Source organism: Chaetura pelagica, unplaced genomic scaffold (assembly GCF_000747805.2).
Source record: "Chaetura pelagica isolate M959 unplaced genomic scaffold, ChaPel_1.0 scaffold95, whole genome shotgun sequence".
NCBI classification, from domain to species: Eukaryota; Metazoa; Chordata; class Aves; order Apodiformes; family Apodidae; genus Chaetura; species Chaetura pelagica.
Window position 1 is genome coordinate 142,287 of NW_009953203.1, and position 14,475 is coordinate 156,761.

At 45.0% G+C, this 14,475-nt stretch overlaps 1 protein-coding gene across 1 annotated transcript in view; it reads right to left on the reverse strand.

Moving 5' to 3' along the window:
- LOC104388529 (E3 ubiquitin-protein ligase RNF38-like) overlaps positions 1-12,175 on the reverse strand; it is a 117,049-nt gene extending 104,874 nt beyond the window's left edge. The window contains exons 1-3 of the mRNA XM_009997403.1: positions 11,974-12,175; positions 11,634-11,802; positions 8,181-8,394 (exon numbers count right to left, since the gene is read on the reverse strand). Coding sequence (XP_009995705.1) covers positions 8,181-8,394; positions 11,634-11,802; positions 11,974-12,175 — 585 coding nt within the window. The remainder of the gene's footprint in view (positions 1-8,180; positions 8,395-11,633; positions 11,803-11,973) is intronic.
- Positions 12,176-14,475: the final 2,300 nt, after the last annotated feature.

Genomic DNA, 14,475 nt, shown 5'->3' on the forward strand with positions numbered 1-14,475 from the left:
GTTCCAACAACAGCCAAAGGGTCCCCCCTCTCTAGGGGATCTAACCCACCAGCCCAATAAGCAGCACGTTGTGTGAGTGACCACGGGGCCCTCTGGTCACCAGTAGTTAAAAACACACCGGGTCCCCAGTATCCCTCGGCCTCTTTCTCAGTTAATAAAATTTGGTCACCCCCGGACAAAGAGACTCGCCACACATACTCCGTCTCTGACTCTTTGGGGTTACGTCCGAATTCTTTCTTTAGCTTTGCCAGCTCAGTGGCTGAATAGGGAACCTCCGTAGTTACCGAGGAAGGTTGTTCATCACCCGGATCCTCGTAATGGTATTCCCTTTTAATCAGGGGCCGTAACTGTGGAATTTTATCTGGTCGGGCTTTAGCTTCCCGCAACTCCTGTTGTGGATAGATGGGACTCACTCTCCTAACATAGACACCCTTATCTTGCAATTCATTCACCCGCACACCTTCTGCCCTTTGCTCACCCCGAGCAGTACGTTCTTCCCACAGAGCGTACTTCAAAGAATCTGAGTGAGCCTTTTCACTTGCTAATTCTTCCTGAAGCTCAACATTCTCTCTTTTAAGGCCAGCAATTTGGTCCTGTAACGACCCGACTAATGTTTGCAAAGACTCGATAACTTTTCCTTTCTGGGTCTGGCAGTCAGCTCGATGCTGTGACGCCGCCGCCAGGCAGGCTCCAAGCACAGCACATGCGATGCCTTTCCCTTTCCTGAATCGCCACTTGGCCTCTGGGTTTTTACATTCCCTCTTCAAGTGACCCTGTTTCCCGCAATAAAAACAAGTCCGCTTCTCTTCCTGATTTTCCCTATGTTCCGTTATTCTTGGGCGAGGGTGACTTGGATATCGTGGTTTACCCATTCCCCTGCTCTCACGAACAGCTGCTACCATCATCCGCACCTGTTTCTTTTGACTCTCATCCTCCCTTCTGACATATACTTTCTGTGCCTCCCTCAAGAGCTCGTCTAATCCTCTATCTTGCCAGTTATCTAACTTTTCTAACTTCTTCCTAATATCTTCCCATGACTTAGCCACAAATTGAGTTTTTAATAGTGCTTGTCCCAAAGGGGTATCGGGATCTAGCCCTGAATATGATTGTAGGTTTTTCCTCAATCTTTCTAACCATTCTGTAGGTGTCTCCTCCTTTTTCTGTCTTTCATTAAAAGCCTTATTAATATTCTGTCCCCTTGGTACAGCTTCCCTAATTCCTTGTATGATGATTGTCCTTAAGTCCTGCATGTGGTTTCTATGTTGTTCATTTTGATGGTCCCACTGGGGCCGCTGTAGTGGCCACTTAGTATCTGCTAACGGACCTTGTGCGTGTTGAGCGTCCCAAATTCTCATTCCCTCTCTTCTAATCCTATTTCTTTCCTCTGCAGTAAAGAGTATTCCTAAGATTGCCTGGAGCTCATCCCAAGTATAGATGTTAGGTCCCAAAAACTGGTCTACTCTTTCTGCAATTCCTAATGGGTCTTCTAAAATGCTGCCCATTTCCTTTTTAAATTCTCTTACGTCTCCCGAATTAAGGGGAACTGTTATGAACCCCATTTGGGGGTTTGGTCCTCCCATGGGCATTTCTCTTAGAGGATAAAGTTGACCCCGTCTGGCCTGGCTCCTAGTGAGCTGTCTCTGTTCCTCCAGTTCAGAATCTGACCCACCGGGTGGAGCTGTGGGAATTGGTACATAAGGTGGGGGTCCTAAAGGAACCTCGTCCTCTTTTCGCTTCTTAATCTGACCCCCTGATAATTTGAAAATCCTTGCCTCAGGGTGTGTAACCCATACGGCAGCATAATCCCTTTCCTCCAAACTACTAGATGGTTTTGAGTTAACCCATAAATTTAATTTCTGTTGGACATAATCCTCATCAGACCCATACTTTGGCCACATAATTGATGGGCTTATTTCTTGTCCTCCCCATACTTTTATACAATAATATATCATCTTTGCCTTATCTTTTCCCCCAATTTGTAGATAATGATTCCAATTATCTAGACGTTTTTGGAATGATGCTAATGGGTATAGGGGGTTTGCTCTTCCCCTGTCCCATCTTCCAAAGTGCCTTCTTTCCACCGTTCCAACCGCTTTCCCTTGTTCGTGGCTCAAGTCCTCGCGGACGTTGAGAACCGCACTACTGAAGGGTCCGCACTCGCTTGGAAAATCCGGCTACCGGTTCTCCTCTCACACACACACTCGTCGCACTTTGGGATAACCACCCCGACCGAACGGCTCCCCTTACCCGAAGGTAATATACTCACGCGTTGTCGTCCTGCGTCTTCGTCCGGACTTTGTGCACAAAATTTATAGGGGTATTTCCCCACCTTGCTATTTTTAATTTCGGATCGTCAGATCGGAGTTATGAAACAGAAATTTATTAATTACAGCAAGCAAAAATAGCAAGGTAACAGCGCTGGGTGCCAGGGAGTAATCTCTCCTCCTCTGGACGCTTTTCCTCTTTCATGTGTCTTCTTTAATAGTCTTTCGTGGTGTACTCTGCGCCTGTGTAATCTCAAGTTTTACATATCAAAGTCCAGAAGCATGCAGTTCTTAGGCCTGTTCCTGAAACAAAAGTTCGTTAGCACATCCAGTTGAATAAACAACTTCGGTCTCCTGGAATGTGTTATCAACTTAACACGTATTGTTCTAGTTGCCCAGCACAAAGGCTCATGTCTAGCTAGATACACAGTACACAATACAACGGCTAGGTGAACAAACTTTACACATAACACTAATGCTGGATTATTGACTCTGAGCGATTAACTCTATTTAAAACTTACCAGTTTAAACTAAACAACTAGTATTTCTTAACACTCCCGTCCAAATTGATGTCATGTGCAAACTTAGTGAGGGTGCACTTGATCCCCTCATCCAGATCATTGATACAGATATTAAAGAAAATGGGCCCCAATACTGAGCCCTGGGAAGTACCACTTGTGACTGGCTACCAACTGGCTCCAGTGAGGAGCACCCCTGTCCAAGTTATGAGCAGCCAATTTCTCCAGAAGAATGCTGTGGGAAATAGCATCAAACACTTTACTAAAGTCCAGGTAAACAACATCCACAGCCTTTCCCTCATCCATGTTATCTTGTCATAGGAGGAGATCAGGTTGGTCAAGCAGGACCTTACTTTCATGAACCCATGTTGACTGGGCCTGATCACCTGGTTGTCCTGCATGTGCCATGTGATGGCACTCAAGATAAACTGCTCCATAACCTTCCTCGGCACTGAGGACAGACTGACAGGCCTGTAGCTCCTGAAATCCTCCTTCTGGCCCTTCTTGTAGATGGACGTCACATTTGCTAACCTCCAGTAACTGGGACCTCCCTAGTTAGCCAGGACTGCTGATAAATTAAGGAAATTGGCTGTGGAGAACTGGCCTCCAACAAAGTATGTCTCTCACTGAAATTGACTGTAATAGAGAGACGTAACAGAAAAAAAAAAAAATAATAAAGGAGAAAACGGTGGCGATATTGCAGGGTAGGGGCCGCGGCTGGGACTTCATCACGAACTGCACGTAGGCCCAGGAGCGGTGGCCTAATACTGCAGACTGCAAAGCAATGAATGCCGATAACGACGATCGTTTGTGGGTCGTTACTGTGCCCATTGCCCGCTGCTGCTGGCACAAAGGAGAGAGAAGAAAAGAAGATAAAAGAGAGAGAAGAAAAGAAGTCAAAAGAGAGAGAAGGAAAACCAAATAAAAGGAGCCGAGGTGAACGCAGCCGTCGCTGAGACCACCACAGGCCGGACCCGGGTCCAGTGAGGAAAACAGCTTGTCAGACTCCTCGCCTCTCCAGCGCTCCTGAGATCATCGGAAGAAAGCTCTTAAGGGCGATAGCGGTGAGTGGCCCTGCCTCGCTGCCCCTGCCGCTGGTGCCACCTACGCTGTATCTGCCACCGCTGTCACAACTCGCTTCATCCCTCCCCCTGGCTCCAGGAGGACGTGAGCATAACATCACCATTCAAACCTTTCACCTCTAACACGTGTGTGTAATTGGCCCCTTACACGCACCTCGTCGACCCTATACGAGAAAGGCTTTGGGCTCTCTGTCTCTACCCCAAACTATAGTAGTATTTTTTTCTTTCTCTTTGCCGACCGGGTTCATTTACATATCCAGTTTTCCCCACACACACACTTTGAAAACTTTTACAGTAAAGTGGTATTTTAAACACATAATCTGTGTGTGTGTGCTTCCGAGAGGAGCTTGTCAATCGGTTATATATCCGGTGGAAGCAAGCCGGCCCCAAGCCAGGGACTGACCCACCGAAATAATTAAGAAGGCGATCCTGAATATATAATTTGGTATCAGAAAATCCTGATAAACAAACAGGGCGATTGTGCCCTGAGATAAGGCGACCCAAAACCGGGTTCGGACCGTGACATTGGCTTGGTGAGCTCTTCTGACAGCTCACTCAGTACCCTTGGGTGGGTCCTATCTGGCCCCATAGACTTGTGTGTCTCTACGTGATGTAGCATGTTGCTGTCCACTTCCCCTTGGATTATGGGGGCTTCATTCTGCTCCACACCCCTGTCTTCCAGTTCAGGGGGCTGGGTACCCTGAGAATGATTGGTCTTACTACTAAAGACTGAGTCAAAGAAGGCATTAAGTACCTCAGCCTTTTCCTCAGCCTTTGACACTATGCTTCCCCCCACATCCAATAAAGGATGGAGATTCACCTTAATCCTCATTTTGTTGCTAATGTATTTATAGAAACATTTTTTACTGTCTTTTACGGCAGTAGTCTGACTAAGTTCTAGGTGAGCTTTGGCCCTTCTCGTTTCCTCCTTGCATAACCTCATAACATCCTTGTAGTCCCTCTAAGTTGCCTGTCCCTTCTTCTAAAGGTCATAAACTCTTTTTTTTTTTTTTCCTCAGTTCCGGCCAAAACTCTCTGTTCAGCCAGGCCTGTCTTCTTCCCTGCTGGCTCATATTTTGGCACATGGGAACAGCCTGCTCCTGTGCCTTCAAGATTTCCTTCTTGAAGAATGTCCAGCCTTCCTGGATTCCTTTGGCCTTCAGTACTTCCTCCCAAGGGGCTCTGTCAACCAGGCCCCTAAACAGGCCAAAGTCTTCCCTCCATAAGTCCAAGATAGCAGTTTGGCTAACCACATTCCTTGTCTCTGAAAACTCTATCTTATCTTCCACACACCTCAGGAACCTCTGAGACTGTTTCCTCTCTGTTGTACTGTATTTCCAGCAGACAACTGGTAAGTTGAAGTCCTGCACTAGAACAAGGGCTAGCAATTGTGAGACTTCTCCCAGATGCTTATAGAATATTTCATCTTCCTCTTCATCCTGGTTGAGCAGTCTATAACAGACTCCCACCATGATATCTGCCTTGTTGACTTTTCTCCTGATACTTGCCCATAAACACCAGACCCTTTTATCACCATTGTCAAGCTCTAGACAGTCAAAACATTCCCTAACATACAGAGCTGCCCCACCGTCTCTCCTTCCTTGCCTATCCCTTCTGCAGAGTTTATAGTCATCCATTGCAGCACTCTAGCTGTGTGTGTCATCCCACCATGCTTCTGTGATTGCAACTATGTCATAGTTTTCCTGCTGCACAATGGCTTCCAACTCCTCTTGTTTGTTGTCCATGCTGCATGCATTAGTGTAGATGCACTTAACTTGGGCTATTGATCCAGCAACCTTTTTTTGGAGAGAAGCCCTAATTCCTGTGTGACTGTTTTCAGGTGCTTCTGTGGTTTCTAATACATCAATAACCCATGCGTCTTTGCTGCTGTGTCAATCTCCATCCCCTACTCCCACTGAGATGGCAGACTGAAGGACCTCAGCAACACACTGTGCCGCCCTGAGGCTTATCTCTAGTGAGCCTGTTTTGGGTTTTTTTCCCTCTCCCCTTCAAATCTAATTTAAAGCTCTTTCAATGAGCCCTGCTAACTTCTGCGCAAAAATCCTTTTGCCCCTTTGAGACAGGTTTACCCCATCTGTTGCCAGCAGGCCTGGTGTTGTGTAGACCAACCCATAATCAAAATCCCCAAAATTCTGTCAATGACACCAGTTACAGAGTCAAGTATTGATCAGCTGGGTCTGCTTGTTTCTTCCATCATTCCCTGCAACTGGAAGTATAAGAGAAAACAGTACTTGTACTCCTGATCCCTTAACTAGTCATGCCAAGGCCCTGAAGTCTCTTGATCACCTTCGGACTTCTCATTGAAACTTCATCACTGTTTACATGAGAAATCAATAATCAATAATAATCTGAGGACTGTATCAGGGTAGGAAGTTTTCTTGTAACATCTTTAAGCTGGGCCCCAGGGACACAGTAGGCTTTCCTAAGTAATAGGTCCGATCAGCAAACTGAGCTTTCTGTTCCTCTCAGAAAAGAGTCTGCTATGACAATAAACCATCTTTTTTCTTTATGGAAGCAGTTTTGATGCAGAGCATAGGCTGACTTAACCTTGGCCATACCACCATCATAATGATAAACCATCATCCTCATTATTGTTCAGTTCCCCTTGTAGAGCCTTGTACACATTATGCAAGGGCACCTGGGAAGGTGGGATAGTCAAAGAGGAGACATACCTGCTGTGCCAGGCAGGAACTTGTTGCCATTGCCCCCTATTCCTTAAGTCACCGTGTTCAGCCAGTGGAGAGAGGATAGATAATCCTCCCTACCATGCATCCTGTCTGCCTGAAAGGCCTGTCCCAGAGAAGGTAGGATGCAGTTCCAGTAGTCTCTCTCAGACTCCTTGATACTCCTCAATCTACTCACCTCCTTCTGGAGCTCTGTCACTAGGCTGAGGAGTTCCTTTACCTGGGCACACCTCTCACAGGTGTACTCAAAACTGCCATCCAGTACTCGCATAAGAGCAGAGCACACCCTGCAACTCAACAGCTAGATGGCAGCATGTTCCCATCAGAACTCTGGGAAGTTGTGTCAGTCGTGGTGAGTGCAGAGTTTAGTGAATCCATGGCCTTCTGCTGGGTAGATACCATTTCTCCCTGGTAGAGGTGGCAGAGTTACAGCGCCCTTCCTGCACACCCTTCTGTGTGAATTGTCATGCTAACTGCCACGCCTTGATGAGATACCACGCCCTGTTTGCCTGCTCTGGTAGCTAGTGCTCCCTAGGAGCTTCTTTGATACGTGTGGGAGGGGCTTGGCCACTGTTGTTCCTGAACCCGCCCAGGTCTTGTCAGCCGCTGTCTCGTAAGCTGCAGGCTCCTGGTGAGTCTGCTTCCCTTGAGGTTTCCTTGGTTCAGGAACAACTCCCCATACACCATGTTAGAGCGTTTCACTGTAGATTGTGATGGTACCTGAGCTGCTCACCTTGGCGACTGAGTGTTAGTTTCGATTACACGTTTAAATATCCCACCATTGCTCCTAGCCCTGCCCAGGCCTCATAGCTGTGGGCTCCTGTCGGGTCTCTCCTTAGGTTCCTCTGGTTCAGGAAACCCCCCTGTAAAATGCACTAGAATGACCAGCTCTGTTCCCAGTTAGTGAATGTAACTGCATAACAACAAACACATTTGGGCTGCAGTCTACTGTTTTGAACAAGAAAAGTCTATATCAAGAGGACAATTTACTTTTAAGAGCCTCCGTTATGGAATCCTACTCCTCTTCCTGTCTCAGGAAGACCTAAATTTTTTTTCTGGGCTAATTGCAAATCTCATTTTTTCATGCCATTTAAGGTTAGAATGAATAATTTAGTTATAAGATTATGAGTTTTGCTGTTATGTAGGCAATTATATGTATTGTGAATTCTATTTTTGAAGTATATATTTAAACTATGTAAAGCACTTTAAGCTAAGGAGAGATACTTCCTATGCAATGAAGTATATACATTATTACTACAGCTTATCTTAGACTAAATTAACTTCAGAAGCAGAAGAGTCACATTTCAAAGGTGGGATGCAGAGATCTTCAGAACTGCCAATACACGCTGACAGGCTGTTGACTTTCATTCTTCTCTATTAGAGTCTAGATTTTTTATTTCTGCTGAATGCTGCAGCTCTCTATACACTGATACTACTCAGAAGAAAAAAAAAAGGGAAAAAAAACACTCTACAAGAGGACTAATAGGAATTATTGTTGTGTGACCTCCATTGCCAACTAATTTGTCAAGGAGAGTTCACTCATTTGCTTTCTTTAGAGAGGAATACACAGAGTTTAAGACATTTGCATCCATGTTCTCAATACACTCTTACCTGATCATGAATGTCAACCATCACTGTGTTCTGCTGTGGTGGGTGAGCAGCTGGGGACAACATACGATGGGATATATTTGGAGGGTTAAAAGCTTGGGGCTCTTCTATTGCTTGCTGCCGTCCATAGGAGAGATGGTGGTAGTTTTCACCTTGGCTAAAAGAATTGTGTTGAGAAAGACAATCCCTTCTTGCTCTCTGATGGTGAACAGGAGGACTAAAAACACATAAGGAAAAAGATGAAAGATCACATTAAGAAAAGTTTGTGGCACTTATAATTAGAAGCACAAATCAATAGTAAGGATGTTTTTACACTGGAAAGTTTTGATAGACCAGGTATGTTAGTTTGTCATACAATCTCTCATTGAGAAAATTTCTGAAAGCCCTAGCATAGATGTTTATTTCAGCATGAGTGCTTGACCAAGAGAAGAAACCAGAAGAAACATTTTTATAGAAATATTGCCTTCACAATACTTGTTAAAAAGACATTTGAGCACTTGATTCACAGAATCACAGAATTATTGTGGTTGAAAGGGTCCTCTGGAGGTAATCTAGTCAAACCCCCCTGCTCAAGCAGTGCCACCAAGAGCCAGTTGCCCAGGACCATGTCCAGATTGCTTTTGAATACCTCCAGGGAGGGAGACTCCACAGTCTCTGGGCAACCTGTTCCAGTGCTCAGTCACCATCACAGTAAAAAAGTGTTTCCTGACATTCAGACAGAACCTCCTGGGTTTCACTTTGTGCTCATTGCCCTTTTTATTCTCACTGGGCACTACCGAAAAGAGTCTGGCTCTGTCCTCTTTGCAGCCCCCCCTTCAGATATTTATACACATTGAAAAGATGTCCCTTGAGCCTTCTCTTCTCCAGGCTAAAGAGTTCCAGCACTCTCAGCCTTTCCTCACAGGAGAGATGCTTCACTCCCTTAAAACCTTCCTTGTAGCCCTTCTTTGAACTCTCTCCAGTGTATCCATGGCTCTCGTTTACTGGGGAGCCCAGAACTGGACACAGGACTCCAGGTGTAGTCTCACCAGTGCTGAATAAAGAGGAAGGATACCTCCGTCAACCTGTGACACCCTGCCACTTAACCTTTATCGTAGGCACTCTGCTTATCTCTGTACTTCGGGTCTCCTGGAGACTATTAATAATTACACTTTTTGACTTTTCTCCTCAAGGAGCCGACTTATGGAGGACATATCCTTACGCATCTTTCCTGTCTCCACCAGGCTATATATAACATTGTTTGAGAATTTTAAAGATCTTTACTATCCTTTGGATGTTGAAATCAGCATGGTCCTATTCCTAGGAACCAACATGCTCCTGAATATGGTTCAGGTCTTGTTTAGGGTTAAACATCTATGAATACCATTCAGAAATTAACCCCCATGACAAATACTGCAGATACTCAGACCTTGGCGACAGATACTGCGACTACTCAAACCTCGGTGACAGGCACTGCAGCCACTCAAACCCTGGGGACAGGTACTGTAGCTGCTTCAACCCCCACAACTGCAGCTACTCAAACCCCAGAGATAGGTGATGCAGCTGAACTAGGGATTCAACCAATGCCAGTATCAGTCACCCCCATACAGAAGACAAAATTGGCATGAAGATCAACACGTTTAGAAATGGATGAAGAAGCTACTCCTAAGGAGGAAGAGAAGGAGGAAGGGGAAGACGACCAGTACCCGATCTCTATACCCAAGTGAGAAAATATTTCAGCTGTCATCAAGGCAAGCAAATTGTCACTTGGCTGCTCAGATGCTGGGATAATGGGACCAGTAGATTGGATTTAGATGGTAGAGAAGCCAGGCAGCTGGGGTCCTTTGCTGAGGAAGGAGACATTGATAAAGTGATTGGAAGAGGCGCACAAGCCTGCAGTCTATGGAAACATCTCTTCTCAAGTGTGAGGGAAAGATCCCTTCAAGGAAAAGGTTGCATGTAATCCAGCTGGTGCTCTTCTTTGGACATGCTCCAGCAACTCAATGACCTTCTTGTAGCGAGGGGCCCAGAACTGCACACAGTATTTGATGTGTGGCCTCACCAATGCCAAGTACAGGGGCACGATCACCTCTCTACTCCAGCTGGCCACACTATTCCTGATGCAGGCCAGGATGCTGTTGGTCTTCTTGGCTACCTGGACACACAGCTGGCTCATGTTAAGCCAGCTGTCAATAAACACCCCCAAGCCTTTTTCCACTGGGCAGCTTTCTAGCCACTCTTCCCCAAGCCTGGAGTTGTTGTGACTGAAATGCAGGACATGACACTTGGCCTTATTGAATCTCATAAAACTGGCCTTGGCCTATTGATCCAGTGTCCTGGTTTGAGCCAGGATGAAGCCAATTTTTCTTTTACTGATTTTTTTTTTCTTCAGTAAGCTCTCTTTTAACTAGCAGCAAGTGTTCCAACTAGTTGACTGACAGCACTGGAATGTTTATGTTACTGACAAGACTCCAAGGTCACATCTTTACCCTGCCATCTCTGGCACTACTGGGAGATCTATGACACACCCACACTCCACCCCTCCCGCTAGGGGAGGCTGAACTAGATGGACAGAAAAATTGGCCAGAGATATTCCATTCCATATATGTAAGCTCAGAGGAAGGTCAGAGATCACAGAAGACAACTTCCTTCCTGCTTCTTCTTCCCTTCTCTTCCGTCCATGGCCGACATCTGAGGAGGACTCCATCCATCTATCACCGTTGATCCCTAGGCTCATGTGTTCCTGACCCTCATAATTCTACCCTCAGCTCCTGTCTGCCCTGCTGCTCCGTTTGTCAGCACTCCGGGACTTTTCGGGCTGTTCACAGCTAAGGAGAGTGTTGTGGGAGTTGCTGGGGGTGGTTCCTCAGGGATACCTGTCAAAAAATTTAATGACTCTGTGATTCCATGATTCTATGATAGTTACTGATTCTGTCCCTTTAATATTTGATGGCATTAGGGTGCACTGTGCACTAGTGTCCACCAGGGCTTTACACCTTTGTTGTTCTAAGGCCACCAAATCCACACAGGCCAGTAAACTCGGTTGTCCCTCTCCTCCCCTTGACTGGAGGCAGGGCACCTCTAATGTTGAGCATTAGAGGTCGATAAGCCATCCTGGGTGGAGACTGGTGTAGCTTTCTTCCTGGAAGAACTGTCATCTGATTTGTTCTATTTAGCAGCTCTTGCACACTTAACTGGAGAATATCAGTGGGTATCTTGTCCCAGATTCTCATGTCCTCTTTAAAATAATCTCTATGGAGATTCTGAGGTTTACCTCCCCATCTGTTCGTCATCTTATTCTTTCTGTCAGTCATTTGTTCAGTGGCTGAGGTGTGGAACTGATGGGAATCAGAGATCATGTCTCCATAACGTTGTGCTCTGAAAGCCAATTCACGCACAGTTGGTCTTGCATCATCATGAATGCATCCCATTAAGGAGAATACATGAGCATGGACTGCTGGTACAGCCTGCGCAAACCTCCGGAACATTTGTGTGTTGCACAGAATGTCATCGGGATTTTTAAGTCCATCTTTATCATAGATCACCTCTCGCACAGCTATTTCTCTCAAATACATGATGGCTTTCTCAAGAGTGGGTGTTCTGCTTCGGCACCATTCGATGTCACCCTTGTGGGGGTATCTCACAGCTGAAAAAAGCCGGTCCCACAGGGTGGTAGTTTGCATCTTACTACCAAGTGCTCTAGCAATACCAGCATCTCTGGCCAGGGATCCCAACTGCTTGGCTTCTCTCTCATCCATGTTATAGGTTTCAGCCCCACTATCAAAGCATCGGAGCAACCAAGGAAGAGGTCCCTCACCGTCAATGTAGGTGACGTCCTTTCTCATGAGGCACAGTTCCTTCATAGAGAAAGGCTGGACAAGGTCATCATCATCATCTGATTGAGGAGGGCCTGCTGTTCTATCTGCTTGAGAAGGGCCTGTTTTTTTATCTATTAGAGAGGTACCTGCTCCATCACCAGATTTAGAATCATCTGCTTCCTCAATTTCGGTCTCTATCATTGCTCGAAGAAACTCTGCATGTCTCAGACAGGAACAGGTAAAAAGGGAGGAGGGTTTCACCTTTGCTTTGCTCCTGGTCACAGGATTAACTGTGCTATTCAGAAAAAAATGTTATTCAAATAAAGAGCTGGGAGATTCAGCTTGAGAGAAAATTGAGAAGTAAAACTGAACATGCTACTACCATTGCCAGCATGAGCCTCTCTGTTCACTTTAGAATCTGTACCGTAACTCTACACATACAGTGCCCCCATAAAGATCAGTATCATAAACACTAGGATTGCTAAGCTGGTAATTATATTGTTGATTATGCCTACAGTTCTGTCAATAAACCATAAAACAAAACAAGGGCAGCTACACAGAGCAGTATGCTCTCAGCTGCAGAGAGTAACAGCAGTGTGAAGTCCAAAACTGCTTTAAAAGTAGAAAACACTCTCTTTCAGAACAAAACAGAAGTTTTGATGTCTCCCAGAGCAGAGAAAACCCAATATATTTCACATAAAACCCACTTCTTTCTTTTTTCAATTTTGAAAATGAAAGCACATCTCAAGACTTATGTGAGCCCTGGTTTCTGAATGTCAAAATCTGAGACAAGTCTAGTAAAACAGGGGCTCCAATGCTTAATGGGCTTGGGGTTTCAGAGGTTTGGCCTCTGTCTGTCTGCTTCTTCTAGTGCAGCACTGTGCCCAGCCATTGTTGTGACCCTACAAGTTCAGATGAGGGATTCAGGGTAGTCCTGCCCTGATGTCAGGAGTGCTACAACCTCAAGGAGGACCAGGTCCTTGATGGTATATGGGGACCAATGAGATCCAACGGGAGGGGCTTGAGAGCATTATTGTCTCTGGTTTAATTGCTGATCTGTAGTCAAGCTGTGACAATGCCCCATCCCTGAAAGTGTTCAAGGCCAGGTTGGATGGGGCTTTAAGCAACCTCATCTAGTGGGAGGTGTTCCTGCCCATGCAGGGGGGTTGGAACTAGATGATCTTTAAGGTCCCTTCCAACTCAAACCATTCTGTGATGCTATGATTCTATGAAATCTGTGATTATCTTTTCAAAAAAGTCTTTGGATCACTCATTTATGTGTTTATATCCTAATTTTGTATTGGGGTGGTAATGCCTGTGTTGAATATTATAGCAAAATAGGACCTACCTCTTTCTCCTGAAGTAAATGTTTACTCCTTTTTCTGATATAACTTTTGTGGTTGCTTTAGCATTAGTATTTAAAATATCTTGAATTTGCTAAAAGATGTTTTAGTAAAAATGCTTAGGTGGGCAACTGTTTGTGTTATGAATGCAGCGGGTTCTACAACTAATTATAATTGTTGAATTGTAAGGTATTTTGATTTAGTCTGTTAAGTCTCCCTCTCTAATGCTAGCTGAAGTAAATATTGGAGTTTCAATATGTTAAACAAATCACTTAGCTGAGGATTTTTTTTTTTGTCTACATTGCCACATAGTGAAGATAGTTCAAGTCCCAAGAGACAACGGCTTTCTCATTCGGTCTTTGACTACACAGCAGCATCATCAACTACATCACCGCCGATGGGACCATGGGAGATGGCATCAAATACACAGCCTCCTTTGGCTCGGTCCAACCGACGTTGCTTATCTGAGGAATGCTGCAGCACACCTGCACAAAGCAGGAGGAGGTAAATAAGCTATTTAGGTTAGGGAGCAGTTTCTTATTCTCTCTATTGTTAACTCAGTGGAAGCCTATTTTAGGCAACACTGAATAGTATTTATTATAAATATTCTAATACTTCTTTTGACTTTTTAAAAACTAAATTATAATAAGTGCAACAGAAAACTCTGTATTGAAAGTAATTTAAGTTCTTGCATGTTCCAATAATTTGTAAGAGTAGAGAGTAATTGGAGAAGAGAATGCTCAGTATGTTTTTTGTCATGATCTGGCTTCTTTCTCTCATTCTGTGTTGGAGAAATAAGCATTTAAAAAATGGAAAGGGGAAAATTGTGGTGCATTGATCTTGGCCAGCTGCCAGGTGCCCACTTGTTGTGGTTTAACCCCAGCTGGCAACTAAGCACCACACAGCTGCTTGCTCACTCCCACCAAGAGGGACAGGGTGAGGATCAGAAGGGTAAAACTGAGAAAACTCATGGGTTGAGATAAAGACAGTTTAATAAATAAAGCAAAAACCACATGTGCAAGCAAAGCAAAAATTCATTCACTTCTTCCCATTGGCAGGCAAGTGTTCAGTCATCTCCAGGAAAGCAGGGCTTCATCACGCGTAATGGTTAGTTAGGAAGACAAAGCACCATAACTCCAAACATCTGCTTCCTTCTTC